Source organism: Oncorhynchus mykiss, chromosome 8 (genome assembly GCF_013265735.2).
Source record: "Oncorhynchus mykiss isolate Arlee chromosome 8, USDA_OmykA_1.1, whole genome shotgun sequence".
Lineage (NCBI taxonomy): Eukaryota > Metazoa > Chordata > Actinopteri > Salmoniformes > Salmonidae > Oncorhynchus > Oncorhynchus mykiss.
In genome coordinates, this window is record NC_048572.1 from 31,098,529 (window position 1) to 31,120,913 (window position 22,385).

At 44.4% G+C, this 22,385-nt stretch overlaps 1 protein-coding gene and 1 pseudogene across 1 annotated transcript; both read right to left on the reverse strand.

The window, feature by feature from the left end:
• Positions 1-997: 997 nt before the first annotated feature.
• LOC110529227 (synaptotagmin-14-like) lies at positions 998-21,972 on the reverse strand. The gene is made up of 10 exons (XM_021611348.2): positions 21,837-21,972; positions 17,846-17,998; positions 17,485-17,738; positions 13,158-13,328; positions 7,653-7,826; positions 7,457-7,549; positions 4,366-4,543; positions 4,114-4,170; positions 2,879-2,994; positions 998-2,797 (listed from the first exon to the last, which is right to left on the reverse strand). Exons 1-10 carry the CDS (start codon positions 21,937-21,939, stop codon positions 2,597-2,599), a joined length of 1,500 nt encoding a protein of 499 aa, XP_021467023.2. The 5' UTR covers positions 21,940-21,972; the 3' UTR covers positions 998-2,596.
• On the reverse strand, positions 18,050-18,219 carry LOC118965648 (annotated as a pseudogene).
• Positions 21,973-22,385: the final 413 nt, after the last annotated feature.

A 22,385-nucleotide genomic window follows, 5' to 3' on the forward strand; every position in this document is an offset into this window, starting at 1 on the left:
CACCTTTTGTAGCATAACTTCAGTACCCATAATGCTCTGTTTCACCAGTGATTCTCTACATAGAAATATAATCTAGTCGTTATATTTCTATGGAAGAGCATACTGTAGTGTGGCTGAATTAAATCTATATTTTCTCGCCCACCTACACACAATACCCCCATAATGACAAAGTGAAAACATGTATTTTGACATTTTTGTACATTTATTGAAAATGAAATACAGAAATATCTCATTTACATAAGTATTCACACCCGAGTCAATACTTTGTAGAAGAACCTTTGGCAGCGATTACAGCTGAGTCTTTATGGGTAAATCTCTTAAGGGCTTTCCACACCAGGATTGTGCAACGTTTACCCATTATTCTTTTAAAAAGTCTTCAAGCTCTGTCACATTGGTTATTGACCATTTCTAGACAACCAATTTCAGGTCTTGTCAGATTTTCAAGTAGATTCAAAACTGTAACTTGGCCACTCAGGGACATTCACCGTCTTCTTGGTAAGCAACTCCAGTGTAGATTTGGCTTTGTGTTTTAGGTTATTGTCCTGCTGAATGGTGAAGCAGACTGAACCAGGTTTTCCTCTAGGATTTTTGCCTGGGCTTCGTTCCATTCCGGAAACCTCCCCGGTCCTTATTGATTACAAGCATACCCATAACATGATGCAGCCACCATTGAGCTTGAAAATATGGAGAGTGGTACTCAGTAAAGTGATTTTCCCCAAACCTAACGCTTTGTATTCAGGACAAAAAGTTCATTGCTTTGGAATTTTTTTTGCAGTATTACTTTAGTGCCTTGTTGCAAACAGGATGCATGTTTTTGAATATGTACAGGCGTTTCTTCTTTTCACTCTGTCATTTAAGTTAGTATTGTGGAGTAACTACAATGTTGTTGATCCATCCTCAGTTTTCTCCTATCACAGCCATTCAACTCTGTAACTGTTTTAAAGTCACCATTGGCCTCATTGTGAAATCCCTGTGCTGTTTCCTTCCTCTCCGGCAACTGAGTTAGGAAGGACGCCTGTATCTTTAGTGACTGGGTGTATTGATACACCATCCAAAGTGTAATTCATAACTTCACCATGATCAGAGGGATATTCAATTATTGTCTACCAAAATGTGCCCTTCTTTGCAAGTGTGGGGTACAGAGATGAGGTAGTCATTAAAAAAATGTTACACTATTATTACACACGTGACTTGTTAAGCACAAATGTACTCCTGAACAGTTTTAGGCTTGCCATAAAGGGATTGAATACTTATTGACTCAAGATATTTCAGTCATTTTTCTATTTTTATTTTTTTTACAATTTCCACTGACATTATGGGGTATTGTGTGTAGGCCAGTGACAAAAAAATCTATTTAATATTCAGGCTGTAACAACAAAATGTGGAAAAAGGGGTGTGAACTTTCTGAAGGCACTGTAGCTTCCACACGAAAGGTGATGGGACTTTTATAAGGATGGTGTTGGCTACAGAGTTGTCTGATTCAGTGAGCCACAAAAATTCTCAAATGATGCTAAATGTGATTCTGAAGATGTACTTTGTATTTTGTGTTCTTGAACACATGCACACAAGATAATACACTCATTACAACGGGAGATGAAACGGCTGTCAAAAGAAACCCCAAAAATAAAAATGACAAATCAGTCAAATGGATGTTGCATAATGTCACGTGAATGTAACAAAGTGTAAAAATAAGCATAGCTTGTTAGCATAGTTGTTACAGCACATAACAGGCCCAGCTGGCTTTAACAGTCATGGTAACATCATACCTGTTACCAATGGCTGTGAGCGTCTTTTGAGAAATGACTGATGCTGGTGTTATTAGAAGTCAGTACCATTAGAAATAGAATTAACATTTCGGCCATATTGAGTGAATCCATGATTGTGTCATTTAAATTGCAGTGGTCTGAGGGGCTTTTCCCCTTCTTGTAATTCTATTTCTATGGCCAGTACAACTCCAGAAGAATGTGAGGGGGCTGGCTTGTTTTGGTCGTTGTTCTTCCACACACTCTTTGGTCCTCGGTTCAGGATGAAAATGGTCCATTGTACGAGATATGTATGGTCGTATTTTGATCATCTTCTGTAAACAATTGCATGCAAAAAATATTATTATGGATCAGAATATGGGAAATGAATTACACAAAATTGGCATCAATCAGAGACTGGATCAGGACCCGCTGTGTTCATTTCAGTAGCAGTTTCGTCCATTTCAGGACCAGTTCATAACTGAAGTTTATCAGCTGTTGTATTAAAAGATCAGTCTGACAGGAGCAGGAAGTCATTGCTTAGAACCAGTCAGTCTTTCTCAGGTCAAGTGGCTCTTTTACATATTAAAGGGTATTTAAAGCAGCACTTAATGAACAGCGACTCCATGTGGAATCCACATGCCTCTCATAGCGCTGCACCCTCACACACATCCCATTCCAGGTTCATATGCATAGCATTGGTAGATGGTTCCTCGTCTGCATCTCTGACGGAAGGTCAAGGAACCAATCCCCTTTCAACACCGAGATCAAGATACCCTATAATCTTCCTCTGGCTCTGTATTTCTCCTCCTGTGTCACCGAGATGAAATCTTGTGATTCTCATAAAGACCTGCTCAAGATTCCAAGAGCGCGTGCCAGTTGCACACCTGCTGTCCCCCGGCCTCCTTCATCTGGCTCCAGTGGGCCTGCTGTTCCTCTCCGGTGCTGTTGAGCCCCAGGGACACCCAGCCCACCCTCTCCCTGGCCTTCATGCTGCTCCTCCGGCTGTACACGGACACCACCAGGGAGACCTCGGACAGCTGGAAGAGGGCCACCTGGAAGACGAGAGATGGGGTGGGTTGTAACAGGGTCCATGTATGCAAAATGTATTATTTTATATCTCTTCCCTCCCTCACCTGGAAGACAAAGGTCTCCTTGTAAGTGGGGTTGGGCTGGCCGCGGCAAACTGACGTCTTGCACTTGGACATCTCCTTGCCCTTGGAGTCGAGCATGGTCAGCTTCACATAGGTGTCTGGGGAAGGGAGGGAGAAAAAGGAGGGAGGAGGACGATGGTGAGAGGCTGCCATCTAGTGGAGAATAATACAAAATGGCGTATTGCAGAAGAAGATCTTCAAGTCATGTATAGTCTATTGTAATTCCATTGTTTCGTGCCTGTAAGTGATTCTGGTGATATCTTGTATGTGGCATCAGTACATATGCTGGACTGTGTACCATGGGGCGCTGAAGTTTGTTACTAACTCCAAAGCCCTCACTCATCACTGTACGCTCTGTGAGAGTGGGCTGGAACTCCTTAGCTCTTCTGAGATTGAATCATTGGTAGGTTTATATATATATATATATATAGATAGATAGATAGATAGATAGATAGATAGATAGATATATGATAGATAGATAGATATAGAGATAGATATATATATAGATATAGATATATATATATATAGATATATATAGCCAGCTACCATTTTACTTGTGCTACGTAACTACATTGTCCGACAGACAAACTATTGCCTGCGCTCACTTGACTGTGTTTTGTTGATTGTGCCTCAGGCCGTACAGAGCTATGGTAAAAAGCTTTCCAGTTCTCTGCCTCTTTGACCTGGAAGGAGCTTCAAAGGGTCGTGAAATAACAGGAGCCCGTCCCTTTAAATGGGTTTAAAGCTAGGTTAAACACTACGATGGAAAATAAAGTGTGTGTGTGAGGGGGGTTTGTTTTGACCCCTAGTCGCACCACGCTTTCCCACTACATCTTGCTGTTCAATGTGTAAATTCATGTTTTTAAACTGTATTGCGTTGTTTTATGTTGATAATGCATCTGCAACTTTGTGTGCTGCTATTTTGGCCAGGTCTCTTGTAAAAGTGATTGTTAATCTCAACGAGACTAACCTAGTAAAATAAAAATTGTGTTGACCCACAATAGAATACAAATTGCTTTTTGATACCAGCCATTTTTGGGGGTTCTTTTTCACGATACAATATGTAGAGGGATTGGGTTAAATGCGGAAGACACATTTCAGTTGTACAACTGACAACTAGGTATCCCCCTTTCCCAACATTATCAGTAGACCCAGAGAGGAACAGACAGTGACTCTGGTATAGATAGAGGTACGTGGATTGATAACAGTGGGCTCACCTCTCATGATGTAAAGTTGTCCCCCGATGAACTGTTTCATACAACAGAACAGACCACCTGGGGGACACCACACAGAGGGAGGAAAGAAGAGAGAAGACCGTATGACGACTGAAGTAAATGGCTGGTAGACACAAACATAGGAATAAGGACAGGTATTCGGTTCTATGGATTTGAATGCTAAGCTACCCAACTACTCCAAAACATTATCAAAGACACAACAGGAAAATAGACACGTGTTATTTGTCCACTCACTGGGAGGTTTGTCTGAGGCTGTGTTTTTGAAGTGGCTGCCCTGGATGACCTCTGCAGAGAGCCTACCAGTGGTGGCGTTGTAGATGAGGCCCAGTAGAATTTCTGGGGAGGAGTCCCCGGTGGAACGGTAGGATAGAGCCCCTGCACTACGGGACACACTCACCAACGACCCACAGCCCTGTAGGGAGAAAGGAGAGGATGGACAACACCACATGCAGAGTTAGAGGCAGGTAGGAATTAGTACAATGCAACTGAATGGCTTGGATTGGGTGAGACTATGCTTTGACTAAAGCAGCCGGCTCTCTCGTCTGGTTTTCAAGCGCCACAGGAGAGCACAAAACAACCGCTGGTTTTAATTGGCTGATCTCTCAGTCCATCACCTTTGAGTGTAGATGGGCAACTTTGATGGGTGGGAGCAAACAAACAATCGAAACTCATCATGAGAAGCCGCAGTGGCTCGCCGGTCAGTGTACCCACATCCATACCCACACATGCAGTCAGAGCTGGCCTTAGCCTTGCGAGCAAAACATTTTAGCAGCCTCTCTCTTGACAGGAGAGAAAAAAGTTTTAGAAATAATTTCCTGCAATTCTACACATTTTGCCATGGGGTGTAGAGAAAATGTTGCAGTTTTAAAGAACGTTTGCTGCAATGGTACACATTGTGCTATGGAGCGAAGAGAAGATTTACTAATTTTATTACACATTTTATGCAATTCTACTCTACTTGCCATGGGGCAAAAATTTGCAGTTTTACAGCTAATTTCATGCAATTCTACACATTTTACCATAGGGTGGAGAGAAATGTTTGCAGACATGTTTTAATATGATATCTGAGTGAGCGTAACTAACAAAATCAATGGGGGCCCCGGTCGGTAATCCGACCATGATTACGAAAAGTTTAGATAGATGGTAGGTTCGTATAGCCAGCTAAAATATGTTTTGTGTTCCTACTACCTTAGGTTCCAGGGAATTATTTCCGTGGTGCACCATAACACACACTTTGCCGCCTCGATTTGGAACCACGCTTCATAGTCGTGTGAGTTGCTCAGAATTTGAATGTATCATGTCACTCAGTAAATCCACACCCACTAAGTCCCAAACAGTCCCACACTGTCACCAGGCTCCATGCGCCAGCAATTGGAAGCTGGGGACGAGGTTAGTCTACGAGTTACTGTACCATTAAACAGTGCCTTGCAAAAGTATTCATCCCCCTTGGTGTTTTTCCTATTTTGTTGCATTACAACATGTAATTTAAATAGATTTTTATTTGGATTTCATGTCATGGACATACACAAAATAGTACAAATTGGTGAAGTGAAAAAATAACTTGTTTCAAAAAACTCTAAAAAATAAAATGGAAAAGTGGTGAAAATATGTATTCACCCCCTTTGCTATGAAGCACCTAAATAAGGTCTGGTGCAACCAATTACCTTCAGAAGTCACAATTAGTTAGATTGTACACAGGTGGACATTATTTAAGTGTCACGTGATCTCAGTGTATGTATGTGTGTGCATATATATCATATATATATACACACACACACACACCTGTTCTGAAATGCCCCAGAGTCTGCAACACCACTAAGCAAGGGGCACCACCAAGCAAGCGAAACCATGAAGACCAAGGAGCTTTCCAAACAGGTCAGGGACAAAGTTGTGGAGAAGTACAGATCAGGGTTGGGTTATAAAAAAATATCAGAAACTTTGAACATCCCACAGAGCACCATTAAATCCATTATTTAAAAAAATGGAAAGAATATGGCACCACAACAGACCTGCCAAGAGAGGGATGCCCACCAAAACTTACAGACCAGGCAAGGAGGGCATTAATCAGAGAGAAAACAAAGAGACCAAAGATAACCCTGAAGGAGCTGCAAAGCTCCACAACGGAGATTGGAGTATCTGTCCATAGGACCACGTTAAACCGTACACTCCACAGAGCTGGTCTTAACGGAAGAGTGGCCAGAAAAAAAGCCATTGCTTAAAGAAAAAAATAAGGAAATATGTTTGGTGTTTGCCAAATGGCATGTGGGAGACTCCCCAAACATATGGAAGGTACTCTGGTCAGATGAGACTAAAATGGAGTTTCTTGGCCATCAAGGAAGATGCCATGTCTGGTGCAAACCCAACACCTCTCATCATTCCCACAGTGAAGCATGGTAGTGGCAGCATCATGCTGTGGGGATGTTTTTCATCAGCAGGGACTGGTAAACTGGTCAGAATTGAAGGAATGTTGGATGGTGCTAAATACAAGGAAATTCTTGAGGGAAACCTGTTTCAGTCTTCCAGAGATTTGAGACTGGGACGGAGGTTCACCTTCCAGCAGGACAATGACCCTATGAATACTGCTAAAGCAACACTCGGGTGGTTTAAGGTTGAAACATTTAAATGTCTTGGAATGGCCAAGTCAAAGCCCAGACCTCAATCCAATTGAGAACCCATCCAACTTGAAGGAGCTGGAGCAGTTTTGCCTTGAAGAATGGGCAAAAATGTCAGTGGCTAGATGTGCCAATCTTATAGAGACATCCCCCAAGAGACTTGCAGCTGTAATTGCTGCAAAAGGTGGCTCTACAAAGTAATGACTTTGGGGGGGTGAATAGTTATGCACACTCAAGGTTTCTGTTTTCTGTTTCATTCCTTGTTTGTTTCACAATAAAAATTATTTTGCATCCTCTAAGTGGTAGGCATGTTGTGTAAATCAAATGATACAACCCCCCCAAAAAATCTATTTTAATTCCAGGTTGTAAGGCAACAAAATAGGAAAAATGCCAAGATAATTTATCTAAGTGGACATCATACAAATCAGGTTACTTCTTATTGGCAAGAAATTGCACAAACAGACCTCTACCACCCACATACACAGACACACAGTTGTGTATTACTACACTAAATGGGGGACCAACAATTGATGCCCATTCAAAATCCTATTTTCCCTAAACCTAACCTAACCCTAACTCCTAAACCTAATCCTTTTCCTTTTTTAGGACCGGACAAATGTCCTCACTTGTCCGAATTCTTTTCTGGTCCTCACAAGTATAGTAAAACAAACATACACACACCCCTTTTTACCCCTATCTTCGCAGTCACTCACCATTAGTGCAGTGCCAGGCTCCAGTGTAACGGGCAGCGCCATCTTGCCCTGCAGGTTGAGTTTAGTCAAATAGAAAACCTTCTCGCCCAACACCTAACATAAATAATAATATAATAAGATATGCCATTTAGCAGATGCTTTTATCCAAAGTGACTTACAAGAATTATTGCATACATGCTTGTTTTTTCCCCCAAACCTTCTCCTTCTTCATCCTCCTGACGCTGTAGAGGCGGAACCGGACGGCGTGGTCCGCCAGTGCCTCCTGCTCCACCCGGGAGAAGCGGAAGGTCTCTGTGAACACTGGGCACGGCCCCCTCTGCACCCCCGTCTTGGCCCGCTGCTTCTTAGTGGGCAGTAATACCAGGTGTACCTACATACAGTGCATTCGGAAAGTTTTCAGACCCCTTGACTTTTTACACATTGTTACGTTATTGCCGTATTCGAAAATAGATTCAATTGTTATTTCCCCCTCATCAATCTACACACAATACCTCATAATGACAAAGCAAAAACAGGTTTTTAGAAATGTTTGCAAATGTATAAAAAGAAAAATAACTTAAATATCACATTTACATAAGTATTTAGACCCTTTCCTCAGTACTTTGTTGAAGCAACTTTGGCAGCAATTACAGTCTTGAGTATGACGCTACAAGCTTGGCCACCTGTATTTGGGGAGTTTCTCCCATTCTTTACTGCAGATCCTGTCAAGCTCTGTCAGGTTTGATGGGGAGTGTTGCTGCACAGCTATTTTCAGGTTACTCCAGAGATGTTCGATCGGGTTCAAGTCCGGGCTCTGGCCAGGCCACTCAAGGACATTCAGAGACTTGTCCCCGAAGCCACTCCTGCGTCGTCTTGGCTGTGTGCTTAGGGTCGTTGTCCTGTTGGAAGTTGAACCTTCAGCCCAGTCTGAGGTCCTGAGTGCTGTCACGATGTGGTCTTTTGGGTGTATATTGTGGCCCCCCGTCAGGTTTACTTCTGAATGTTGTATAAGATGGATGAATAAGTAAAATAATACTTTTGGAAAGATAATGTGATATAGTCTTCTAAATGAGAATTGGTTGTTTTATGGTAACTTATGCACAGTCAGTAGCCATGCCCAAGTGGGCACAAACATGATGAGACGGCCCTTTTCTACTCAAGAATAAAAGCCCCTGTGGCACAATTCACAGTAGACCACGCAAACCACGGTGTAAGCTAAGGTTGCAAACGGTAGAATTCCTAAGACCAAAACATGCCTGGTGACGCTGGTGTGTGAAGTGGTTTAAACTACAACTCTACCAGAGGACAAGACCAGAGAACGTGGAGATCATTCCCACGTTGAAATGGCAAAGAAATCTACAAACTAAAGAATAATTATTCAGAATGCAGCTGTTTAAATACTTTAGTTTGGTAAAACGAGTCTGATAAAAAAACGATTTCCGAATGGGACTCTGAAGTATCCATTATAACAACTACGACAGACCGAGTTCTGGGGAACACAACCAGAGAATATTCTGTCAACTCTCTCCAGCAGATGGACCGGCGACCCCAGAGAGAGACAAGACATACGCTCGTAAATATGTAAATTGCTTCCAAATTTTTCCAATGAGTGGTCGTTCATGTAAAGTATTAGCAATTTCTATGAGTGTAGTTATCAGCAATGAGTTTCATGCTCTTGAGTGGTCCACACCCCCTTTCCATTGTCTACCAAGCCGTCATATCGGTTTTGTCCGCTAGGGACTTTTTCTTTGTATCATGCAGTATGAACTAATTGTGTATGTTTTCATGTTTTTCTGTGATTTGATTAGTTAGTTAGTAAATAAATAATTAAGCCAATTTGTATATCGCTGATTCATAATTTATGCTAGGGTTCGTGCAGATATCCAAGGGATTACAACGTTCAGTAATGAGAACTGATGAGGTACAATTCATTAATAAGCAACTGTTTTGTTATGAAAATATCGGAGAGTTGATTCGGGAAATAGAGATACTACGAAAATTTTCCCATTGTGCCCGAACTTCTTAGTTAATTAAAGTATACATGAGTACTTTAAATCACATAATAATAATAATAACTACACATAGAGAATTGATTTGATATAATAACAGTCTTCACATTAATGATAGTCACAGACACAACAGTGTTCTGGAGCAGGTTTTCACCAAGGATCTCTCTGTACTTTGCTCCGTTCATCTTTCCCTCGATCCTGACTAGTTTCCCAGTCCCTGCCACTGACAAACATCCCCACAGCATGATGCTGCCACCCCCATGAATCACCGTAGGGATGGTGCCAGGTTTCCTCCAGACATGACGCTTGGCATTCAGGCCAAAGAGTTCAATCTTGGTTTCATCAGAGCAGAGAATCTTGTTTCTCATAGTCTGAGAGTCTTTAGGTGCCTTTTGGCAAACTGCAAGCGGGCTGTCAAGTGCCTTTTACTGAGGAGTGGTTTACATCTGGCCACCCAGGCAGACTAAATAACTTTTTTGCCCGCTTTGAGGACAATACAGCGCCACTGACACGGCCTGCAACGAAAACATGCGGTCTCTCCTTCACTGCAGCCGAGGTGAGTAAAACATTTAAACGTGTTAACCCTCGCAAGGCTGCAGGCCCAGACGGCATCCCCAGCCGCGCCCTCAGAGCATGCGCAGACCAGCTGGCCGGTGTGTTTACGGACATATTCAATCAATCCCTATACCAGTCTGCTGTTCCCACATGCTTCAAGAGGGCCACCATTGTTCCTGTTCCCAAGAAAGCTAAGGTAACTGAGCTAAACGACTACCGCCCCGTAGCACTCACTTCCGTCATCATGAAGTGCTTTGAGAGACTAGTCAAGGACCATATCACCTCCACCCTACCTGACAACCTAGACCCACTCCAATTTGCTTACCGCCCAAATAGGTCCACAGACGATGCAATCTCAACCACACTGCACACTGCCCTAACCCATCTGGACAAGAGGAATACCTATGTGAGAATGCTGTTCATTGACTACAGCTCGGCATTCAACACCATAGTACCCTCCAAGCTCGTCATCAAGCTCGAGACCCTGGGTCTCGACCCCGCCCTGTGCAACTGGGTACTGGACTTCCTGACGGGCCGCCCCCAGGTGGTGAGGGTAGGCAACAACATCTCCTCCCCGCTGATCCTCAACACTGGGGCCCCACAAGGGTGCGTTCTGAGCCCTCTCCTGTACTCCCTGTTCACCCACGACTGCGTGGCCACGCACGCCTCCAACTCAATCATCAAGTTTGCGGACGACACAACAGTGGTAGGCTTGATTACCAACAACGACGAGACGGCCTACAGGGAGGAGGTGAGGGCCCTCGGAGTGTGGTGTCAGGAAAATAACCTCACAATCAACGTCAACAAAACTAAGGAGATGATTGTGGACTTCAGGAAACAGCAGAGGGAACACCCCCCTATCCACATTGATGGAACAGTAGTGGAGAGGGTAGCAAGTTTTAAGTACCTCGGCATACACATCACAGACAAACTGAATTGGTCCACTCACACAGACAGCATTGTGAAGAAGGCGCAGCAGCGCCTCTTCAACCTCAGGAGGCTGAAGAAATTTGGCTTGATGCTCTCGATTGTGCATCTGTAGAAGTTTGTGAGTGCTTTTGGTGACAAAAGCACTCACAAACTTCTACAGATGCACAATCGAGAGCATCCTGGCGGGCTGTATCACCGCCTGGTACGGCAACTGCTCCGCCCTCAACCGTAAGGCTCTCCAGAGGGTAGTGAGGTCTGCACAACGCATCACCGGGGGCAAACTACCTGCCCTCCAGGACACCTACACCACCCGATGTTACAGAAAGGCCATAAAGATCATCAAGGACATCAACCACCCGAGCCACTGCCTGTTCACCCTGCTATCATCCAGAAGGCGAGGTCAGTACAGGTGCATCAAAGCTGGGACCGAGAGACTGAAAAACAGCTTCTATCTCAAGGCCATCAGACTGTTAAACAGCCACCACTAACATTGAGTGGCTGCTGCCAACACACTGACACTGACTCAACTCCAGCCACTTTAATAATGGGAATTGATGGGAAATGATGTAAATATATCACTAGCCACTTTAAACAATGCTACCTTATATAATGTTACTTACACTACATTATTCATCTCATATGTATACGTATATACTGTACTCTATATCATCGACTGTATCCTTATGTAATACATGTATCACTAGCCACTTTAACTATGCCACTTTGTTTACATACTCATCTCATATGTATATACTGTACTCGATACCATCTACTGTATCTTGCCTATGCTGCTCTGTACCGTCACTCATTCATATATCCTTATGTACATATTCTTTATCCCCTTACACTGTGTACAAGACAGTAGTTTTGGAATTGTTAGTTAGATTACTTGTTGGTTATTACTGCATTGTCGGAACTAGAAGCACAAGCATTTCGCTACACTCGCATTAACATCTGCTAACCATGTGTATGTGACAAATACAATTTGATTTGATTTGTACCATAAAGGCCTGATTGGTGGAGTTCTGCAGTGATAGTTGTTCTTCTGGAAGGTTCTCCCATCTCCACAGAGAAACTGGAGCTCTATCAGAGTGACCATCGGGTTATTGGTCACCTCCTTGACAAAGGTCCTTCTCCCCTGATTGCACAGTTTGGCCAGGTAGCCAGCTCTAGGAAGAGTCTTGGTGGTTCCAAACTTCTTGCATTTAAGAATGTTGAAGGCCACTATGTTCTTGGGGACCTTCAATGCTGCAGAAATCTTTTGGCACCTTCCCCAGATCTGTGCCTCGACACAATCCTGTCTCGGAGCTCTACGGACAATTCCTTTGACCTCATGGCTTTGTTTTTGCTCTGACATGCACTGTGAACCGTGGGACCTTTATATAGACAGGTGTGTGCCTTTCCAAATAATTTCCAATCAATTGAATTTACCTCAGGTGGACTCCAGTCAAGTTGTAGAAACATCATGGATGATCAATGGAAACAGGATGCAGCTTCGCTTAATTTTGAGTCACATAGCAAAAGGTCTGAATACTTATGTAAATAAGGTATTTCTGTTTGTTTTTTAATATAAGTTCACAACATTTAAAAAAAACTGTTTTTGCTTTGTCATTATGGGGCATTGTGTGTAGATTGATGAGGAAATGTTTTTATTGAATCAATTCTAGAATAAGGCTATAACGTCACAAAATGTGGAAAAAATCCAGGGGTCTGAATACTTTCCGAATGCACTGTGGGTAGCACTTTACTTAAAGCAGAGCTGCCCAAACCTCTTCCTGGAGAACTATCGTCCTGCAGGTTTCCAGTCCAAACCTCACCTAACATACCTAATTCAGCTATTTAGGTCTTGGTGAACGGCTAACAAGTAGAATAAGGTGTTCTAAATTAAGGTTGGAGTAAAAACCTACAGGTGGTAGATCTCCAGGAGGAGAGTTTGGTAGAATGCGTTATAGCTTGCTGTAGGCATGCATGAGCCTTCATAATGTCTTCTAATGTATTATCTCTCTTTTTGTATAATTCACCGCAACTTAAGCTGAAGCAGATGCTCTCATCCAGGATGACTTGCAGTCAGTGCTGGCAACTAAGGTAGTAGGTACAATCACATATCACAATCATTGCAAGTAAAACTTTCTTGGAAAATAAACACTAGTAGCAAAATCAGTGCTAGTGAGAAAATATGTTTACGTGTGAGAGCAAGTAAGACAAGTACAACAGTAAAGTGTTTTCACCTGCCACGCGATGTTGCCTGTCTGTTTGAGCACGGGGATGTCGGTTGCCGCAGTGACAGTGACGGCGAGGTGTTGCTTGCCCGAGTCATACTCGAAGGCCACGTCCAGCGTGCCGTACTTAGCCAGTGGCTCGGGCTCATAGCCACCGGGGAGCTGGGAGGGTGAACCATCCTGTGAGTGAGGGGGAAGGGGTGAGAGGGAGAGAGATAATGAAAATATGCATTTTAATGCATGATTCTGTTAGTCAGTCCTCATCTATGACATCACAGAGTGAGGGTAGATATAGTCCCTTAGAGCACTGGGTGAAGGGCAGATGGGATGGTGAACCATCTTGTGAGAGAGAGAGAGAGGGAGAGAGGGGGGAGAGAGAGGGAGAGGGGGGGGGGGGGGAGAGAGAGAGGGGGGGGGGAGAGAGAGAGAGGGGGGGGGGGAGAGAGAGAGGGGGAAGAGAGAGAGAGAGGGGGAGAGAGAGAGAGGGGGGAGAGAGAGGGGGGGGAGAGAGAGAGAGAGAGAGAGAGAGGGGGAGAGAGAGAGAGAGGGGGAAGAGAGAGAGAGAGAGAGGGAGAGGGAGAGAGAGAGAGAATGATAAGATTAATTTTAATGCATAAAACCACAAGGTACAAGCAAGCTAAGCGATTCTGGAAAGACAGGATAATCTTCCACACATATTTGTCTTAATATTAACAAAATGTGAAATACATATTTTGATAGATCAAAGTGTTAGCTTTCACACCATGTTATTTCTCATAAAATGCAACTATATGGATTTCTGTCAACTCCGTCAGACACTATGAAAGGCATTTCACCAGCAAGTGTTTACAGGCCTTGATCAAATATGTCATACAAATCTCCAAACTCATTTTTGTTTTATAGCACTATTAAATGCACCAGGGCAAATTTCTTAAGCATTTTGGCATCTTTTTCTAGATTTAAAACATTTTTAAAAAATGATTAATTAAACAGGTCTAGCACAGCAAATGCTTCCATTGTTTGAGCATATGCTGAAGAACAGTGATAGAAATAGTTTTTTCATGATATTGAGGGGTTAGCCATCAGTGACATAGTTGACAAGCCACTTACGGAGTTGACAACAGATTCTCAAAACAGATTTTTGCCTCTACAAATAAAAGTTCAATACAAACACTTGTAAAATGTGGAATCCCAATAAAACCTTTACTTTACAGACCATGAGTGGTCATGTTGCACTGCATGTAATGAGGACATGAATAAGGGGTCCTTACGATAACTGATCCTGCTCTTTCCGGATTTTTTACAAATCTGACCAAATCTCCACACATCTTTTATGAATCATAGTTTTGAGAAAATTATTTTTTAATGTCACAGAGGGCTTTTGAAAGAAACTACATGATATAATTTTTCAGTAAATGTTCATTATTGCCATTTTTATATATATATATATATATATATATGAGTATATATATACAGTTGAAGTCGGAAGTTTACATACACTTAGGTTGGAGTCATTAAAACTCGTTTTTTCAACCACTCCACAAACTATAGTTTTGGCAAGTCGGTTAGGACATCTACTTTGTGCAAGACACAAGTCATTTTTCAACAATTGTTCACAGACAGATTATTTCACTTATAATTCACTGTATCACAATTCCAGTGGGTCAGAAGTTTACATTCACTAAGTTGACTGTGCCTTTAAACAGCTTGGAAAATTCCAGAAAATTATGTCATGGCTTTAGAAGCTTCTGATAGACTAATTGACATCATTTGGGTAAATCGGAGGTGTACCTGTGGATGTATTTCAAGGCCTACCTTCAAACTCAGTGTCTCTTTGCTTGACATCATGGGACAATCAAAAGAAATCAGCCAAGACCTCAGGAAAAAAAACTGAAGACCTCCAGAAGTCTGGTTCAGCCTTGGGAGCAATTTCCAAATGCCTGAAGGTACCACGTTCATCTATACAAACAATAGTACGCCAGTATAAACACCATGGGACCACGCAGCCGTCATATCGCTCAGGAAGGAGACGCGTTCTGTCCCATAGAGATGAACGTACTTTTGTGTGAAAAGTGCAAATTAATCCCAGAATAACAGCAAAGGACCTTGTGAAGTATGTATATCCACAGTAAAACGAGTCCTATATCGACATAATCTGAAAGGCCGCTCAGCAAGGAAGAAGCCACTGCTCCAAAACCGCCATAAAATAGCCAGACTAAGGTTTGCAACTGCACATGGGGACAAAGATCGTACTTTCTGGAGAAATGTCTTCTGGTCTGATGAAACAAAAATAGAACTGTTTGGCCATAATGACCATTGTTATGTTTTGAGGAAAAAGGGGGAGGCTTGCAAGTCGAAGAACACCATTCCAACTGTGAAGCACGGGGGTGTCAGCATCATGTTGTGGGGGTGCTTTGCTGCAGGAGGGACTGGTGCACTTTACAAAATAGATGGCATCGTGAGGAGGGAAAATTATGTGGATATATTGAAGCAACATCTCAAGACATAAGTCAGGAAGTTAAAGCTTGGTCACAAATGGGTCTTCCAAATGGACAATAACCCCAAGCATACTTCCAAAGTTGTGGAAAAATGGCTTAAGGACAACAAAGTCAAGGTATTGGAGTGGTGATCACAAAGCCCTGACCTCAATCCCATAGAAAATTTGTGGGCAGAACTGAAAAAGCGTGTGTGAGCAAGGAGGCCTACAAACCTGACTTAGTTACACCAGCTCTGTCAGGAGGAATGGGCCAAAATGCACCCAACTTATTGTGGGAAGCTTGTAGAAATGAGTGTATGTAAACTTCTGGCCCACTTGGAATGTGATGAAAGAAATATAAGATTAAATAAATAATTCTCTCTACTATTATTCAGACATTTCACATTCTTAAAATAAAGTAGTGATCCTAACTTACCTAAGACAGGCAATTTTTACTAGGATTAAATGTCAGGAATTGTTAAAAACTGAGTTTAAATGTATTTGGCTAAGGTTTATGTAAACTTCCGACTTCAACTTTATGTATAAATGTGTGTGTGTATATATACACATACATACACACACACACACACACTACCATTCAAATGTTTGGGCTCTCTTAGAAATGTTCTTGTTTTTGAAAGAAAAGTACATGTTTTGTCCATTAAAATAATGACTATTGTAACTGGAAACGGCAGATTTTGTATGGAATATCTACATAGGCGTACAGAGGCCCACTATCAGTAACCATCACTCCTGTGTTCCAATGGCACATTGTGTTAGCTAATCCAAGTTTATAATTTTAAAAGGCAAATTGATCTTTGGAAAACCCTTTTGCAAATATGCTAGCACAGCTGAAAACTGTTGTTCTGATTAAAGAAGCAATCAAACTTGCCTTCTTTAGACTAGTTGAGTATCTGGAGCATCAGCATTTGTGGGTTCGATTACAGGCTCAAAATGGCCAGAAACAAAGCACTTTCATCTGAAACTCGTCAGTCTATTCTTGTTCTGAGAAATGAAGGCTATTCCATGCAAGAAACTGCCAATAAACTGAAGATCTCATACAACGCTGTGTACTACTCCCTTCACAGAACAGCGCAAACTGGCTCTAACCAGAATAGAAAGAGGAGTGGGAGGCCCCGGTGCACAACTGAGCAAGAGGACAAGTACATTAGAGTGTCTAATTTTAGAAACAGACACCTCACAATTCCACAACTGGCAGCTTCATTAAATAGTACCCGCAAAACACCAGTCTCAACGTCAACAGTGAAGAGGCGACTCCGGGATGCTGGCCTTCTAGGTAGAGTTCCTCTGTCCAGTGTCTGTGTTCTTTTGCCCATCTTAATCTTTTATTTTTATTTGCCAGGCTGAGATATGGCTTTTTCTTTGCAACTCTGCCTAGAAAGCCAATAGTCATTAACAATGTCTACACTGTATTTCTGATAAATTTGAGGTTATTTTAATGGGCAAAAATGTTTGCTTTTCTTTCAAAAACAAGGACATTTCAAAGTGACCCCAAACTTTTGAACGGTAGTGTATACTGTATATATCGAAAGTATTTAGAAAATTCTTTCAAAAATATTTTCCTTATAACATTCCCCTAAATGTACATTTTAAGCTCAAATAATGCAACATAATAAAATATAGTTTCCCTGCCAGACAAGGATTGTCCCGACTTTCAAGAATCCCTGAGCTAATTTCCAGCTATTCTATACTTTTTGAGAGACATGTGTATTCCCCCCCCCCCCCCCCTCCCCGCCTTGTGGAGTTTGTGCTACGCCAGTGAGCATGCTCAGGTAGTGTCGGCATGCCCGGCTAGCGTGACACAGTGTCCTATAGGAAATGCTAACAGTCTGGTGCATGAGTGTCTTTGTCCTAGCTCACCTCTGGTCCCAGGACGGCAGTGCTGTCACTAGGTACATCCTCATCATAGCCCTTGTTGAGGTAACTCGCAGTGTCCTGGTCAACGCTGGCCTTGCTTGAGCGCCGTGTACCATTGCCGTCAGGGTTCGACTCCCCCAGAACCCCTACCTCCGACCGCGAGAGAGACACCCGGACCGGTCTATCCTCGTCCTGGTACGGGGGAGGCTGGTTCTCGTTGAGGGGGGAGCCCCGTCTCATCCGCTGGATATTGTTGGCTGTGGAACAGAGTGATGGATACGATTCATCTGTGACTTAGTAAACATCTCGGATGTGTGTGTATGTGTGCCTGCATGTATGTTGTCACATCAATGAGTTTCCTCACTTTGTCCAATGGAGGCTTCACTGCTGTGGTCGCTGTTGCGTTTCTGTCTGTTATCCCAGACTGAGGCTCTGTGCTGGGCTGAGGATTCAGAGTGTCTCCCTGGTCTGTCCTCCTCACTATCGTCCTCAGAGCCACGTTCTGGGCAGCTCTGGTCTGGACAAACAGATACACACACAAGATCATAGTACATCATCACAATCAGTCAACATAAGACACATCTCCACTCACAGACCACAGAGGATGTGTCCTCGCAAAAGGACACAAACGTATTTCCACAAACGTATTTCATGTTCTCCAGTTCGGGGATGTATTAGATAGCAGACTGATAAGAATGGATACTACACTTGATCTTAGCCGAACGACAGAGAAGAGAAGTATCATATTTCTAACTGGTAAGCTATTCCTCTGTGTCCACGATATCACATCTACAACACTCATTTGAGAGAAATAGGTAAATCTGTGAAGAGAAAGAAGTGAAAGTGTAAACATGACAGCTACAGACAGATGTATTTGGATACATCCATGACTGTCAAAATAGGATTTGTTTTCAGTTTTAGAACCCATGACTTCAGTTAATTAACGTCACAGACAGACATGAAGAGTAGAAGAGATCCAGAGAGATATTTGGAGGGAAGCAGCACACCCTCTCACCTTTATCTTCTTCTTCTTCTTGTTCTCTTTCTTCCCTTTCCCCTTCTTATTCTTCGCGTCACGCTCTTTCTTCTTTCCCTCAGAAGCGGGAGATACAGCGGCTTCAGTCTCATTCTGCTCTCTGTCTCCCTCAGGGCTCACCTCGTTCTCCTCATCTTCGGCTTCCCCCTTCTTTTTCGTTTTGGATGCTCTCGACTCTTCCTCAGGGCAAGGAGACTGTGGAGGATCGCTATGGTCGTCACTCTGGTGGACCCCATTGGATTTGTCCTCTTTCTGGCCCTCGTAGTCCTGACAAGCAGTGTGGTTTTCTTTAGGGGACAAGCTGGTTTCTATATCTTCAGGCTCTTCCTTGATGGTCTCCCCATGGCTATTTTCCTTTTCGTCCACCTGTTTCAGCCTTTCCTCCTCCTTCTTCTCCGCCTTCCTCTTCTCCTTCTCCTCCTTCTTCCTTTTGTCTTCTGGTTCCTTGTCCCCCGCAGAACTCTCCCCTGGTTTTACAGCTCGCCAGCCTCCTTCTTTCCACACCCATTCCAAGTGGGCTAGAAGAAAGTCCTCTGCGGTCACTTCAAACCATAGTCACTGGATTGGTTAAGCTTGGCGCTGTAGTCTGTTAGGCTTGAGCAGGCCTCTGAAGCCTGCCGCTTGATTTTGCTCGAGAGAGGCAGCCCCAAACATTTTTTTGGGGGGGCACACGGGGAGATTGGCGGAGTCAGGGTTCAGACCTGAGCCAACTTCCCGTATTTACCATGCGGAGCGAGTGACTGGACAAGCGCCGTGTTATCCAGTTCTGCTCACCATGCCTTCGGTGCGCAGCCCCAGCCCGGTGCGCTCTCTGCAAGCTCCCCACAGTTGCCGTGCTAGAGTGGGCATTCAGCCAGGAGAGATTGTGCCGGCTCAGCGTTCCTGGCCTCCGGTGCGTCTCTTCGGCCCGGGTTGTCCTGCACCAGCTCTACGCACGGTATCCCCAGTTCGCCAGCACAACCCAGTGCGGCCTGTTCCAGCTCCCCGCACATGCCGGGCTACGGGGCACGGTATCCGGGCACGGTATCCAGCCAGGACGAGTTGTGCCAGCTCTGCGCTCCAGACCTCCGGTGTGCCTCCACGGTCCAGTGTGTCCTGCGCTGGCTCTACGCACTATGCCTCCAGTGCGCTGTCATAGCCCAGTGCGTCCGGTACCAGCTCTCCACACTCACCAAGCTAGAGTGGGTATCCAGCCAGGATGTGTTGTGGGAGCTAGGCTGCCAGTATGTCTCCTCAGTCCGGTGAGACCTGTTCCGGCTCCACGTATGAAGCCTCCAGGGATGATCCAAGGCCCGGAGCCTCTAGTGATAATCCATGGCACGAAGCCTCCAGTGATGATCCATGGCACGAAGCCTCCAGTGATGATCCATGGCCCGGAGCCTCCAGTGATGATCCATGGCCCGAAGCCTCCAGTGATGATCCATGGCCCGGAGCCTCCAGTGATGATCCATGGCCCGGAGCCTCCAGTGATGATCCATGGCCCGGAGCCTCCAGTGATGATCCATGGCCCGGAGCCTCCAGTGATGATCCATGGCCCGGAGCCTGTAGCGACGGTCCCCGGTCCGGAGCCTCCAGCGACGGTCCCCGGTCCAAAGCCTCCAGCGACGGTCCCCGGTCCGAAGCCTCAAGCGACGGTTCCCGGTCCGAAGCATCCAGCGACGGTCCCCGTTCCGAAGCCTCCAGCGACGGTCCCCGGTCCAAAGCCTCCAGCGACGGTCCCCGGTCCGAAGCCTCAAGCGACGGTTCCCGGTCCGAAGCCTCCAGCGACGGTCCCCGTTCCGAAGCCTCCAGCGACGGTCCCCGGTCCGAAGCCTCCAGCGACGGTCCCCGGTCCGAAGCCTCCAGCGACGGTCCCCGGTCCGAAGCCTCCAGCGACGGTCCGCAGTCCGGAGCGTCCAGCGACGGTCCGCAGTCCAGAGTCTTCAGCGACGAGCTGCAGTCCAGATTGTCTCCGGCGACAATCCACGGTCCGGTTCCACAGAAACCGAGGGATCAGCGTGGGGGGGATGGGTACTGTTACGGCCTGACCTTATTTTATTTCTCTGTTTGGTTAGGTCAGGGTGTGATTTGGGGTGGGCATTCTATGTTGTCTATTTCTTTGTTTTTGGCCGAGTATGGTTCCCAATCAGAGGCAGCTATCTTTCGTTGTCTCTGATTGGGGATCATACTTAGGCAGCCCTTTTTCCCACTTTCTGTTGTGGGATCTTGTTTTTTTTAGTTGCTGGTTTAGTGCTACATTAATTTACGTGTAGTTTATCTTTCTTGTTTTTTTGGGTTGTTCATTTAAATAAATTCAAAATGTACGCCTCCACGCTGCACCTTGGTCTCAATTCGACGACAGCCGTAACACATTTACATAAGTATTCAGACCCTTTACTCAATACTTTGTTGAAGCACCTTTGGCAGTGACTATAGGTCCTGAGCGCTCTGGAGCAGGTTTTCATCAAGGATCACTCTGTACTTTTCTCCGTTCATCTTTGCGTTGATCCTGACTAGTCTCCCAGACCCTGCCACTGAAAAACATCCCCACAGCATGATGCTGCCACCACCATGCTTCACCGTAGGGATGGTGTCAGGTTTCCTCCAGATATGACACTTGGCATTCAGGCCAAAGAGTTCAATCTTGGTTTCATCAGACCAGAGAATCTTGTTTCTGGTTGTCCTTCTTGTTTCTGGTCCTTCTGGAAGGTTCTCCCATCTCCACAGAGGAACTCTAGAGCTCTGTCACAGTGACCATTGGGTTCTTGGTTACCTCCTTGACCAAGGCTCTTCTCCCCCAATTGCTCAGTTCTAGGAAGAGTCTTGGTGGTTCCAAACTTCTTTCATATAAGAATGATGGAGGCCACTGTGTTGTTGGGGATCTTCAATGCTGCAGATATTTTTTGGTACCATTCCCCAGATCTGTGCCTCGACACAATCCTGTCTCGGAGCTCTACAGACAATTCATTTTTGCTCTGACATGCACTGTCAATTGTGGGACCTTATATAGACAGGTGTGTGCCATTCCAAATCATGTCCAATCAATTGAATTTACCACTGGTGAACTCCAATCAAGTTGTAGAAACCTGTCAAGGATGATCAATGTAAACAGAATGCACCTGAGCTCCATTTTGAGTCTCATAGCAAAGGGTCTTAATACTTAGGTAAATAAGATATTTCTGTTTTTTCTTGTTAATACATTTGCTAAAATGTCTGTAGAAAAATATTATTTTCAGTCCAGAACTAGGCTTAATCTTGGTCCGAGAAACGATCTCAGGCCCATTGAACAATAAACAAACTGTTTACAGACTTTGCATGTTATACACCTTGACGTGTTTACCTTGCTGGTCGGGCCTATAGTCGTCCAGACATGACAGGTTGCTTGTGCTCTCCACAGACAGCTTGTTGCTGAGGTAAAGAAAAAAGAGAGCCATCAGGCCCATGAAGGCTGCAATGGAGGACAGGACCCCTAGCAGCTCAGGAGACACTGAGTAGAGAGAGAGAGAGAGAGAGAGCGAGAGAGAGCGAGAGAGAGAGAGAGAGAGAGAGAGAGAGAGAGAGAGAGAGAGAGAGAGAGAGGGGAGACAAACATACATAGACATAAAGGAAGAGGGGGAGAAGACAAACAGAGACAAATGAAGGAGACAGTGTGAGAATGCGCCCTAGTGAATGAGTGGAGAAACCCGATAGCTTGATAGCTTCCCCATTACGGTACAGTTCAGTTTGTGAATGAGTTGAGAAACCCGATAGCTTCCCCATTATGGTACAGTTCAGTTTGTGAATGAGTTGAGAAACCCGATAGCTTCCCCATTATGGTACAGTTCAGTTTGTGAATGAGTTGAGAAACCCGATAGCTTCCCCATTACGGTACAGTTCAGTTTGTGAATGA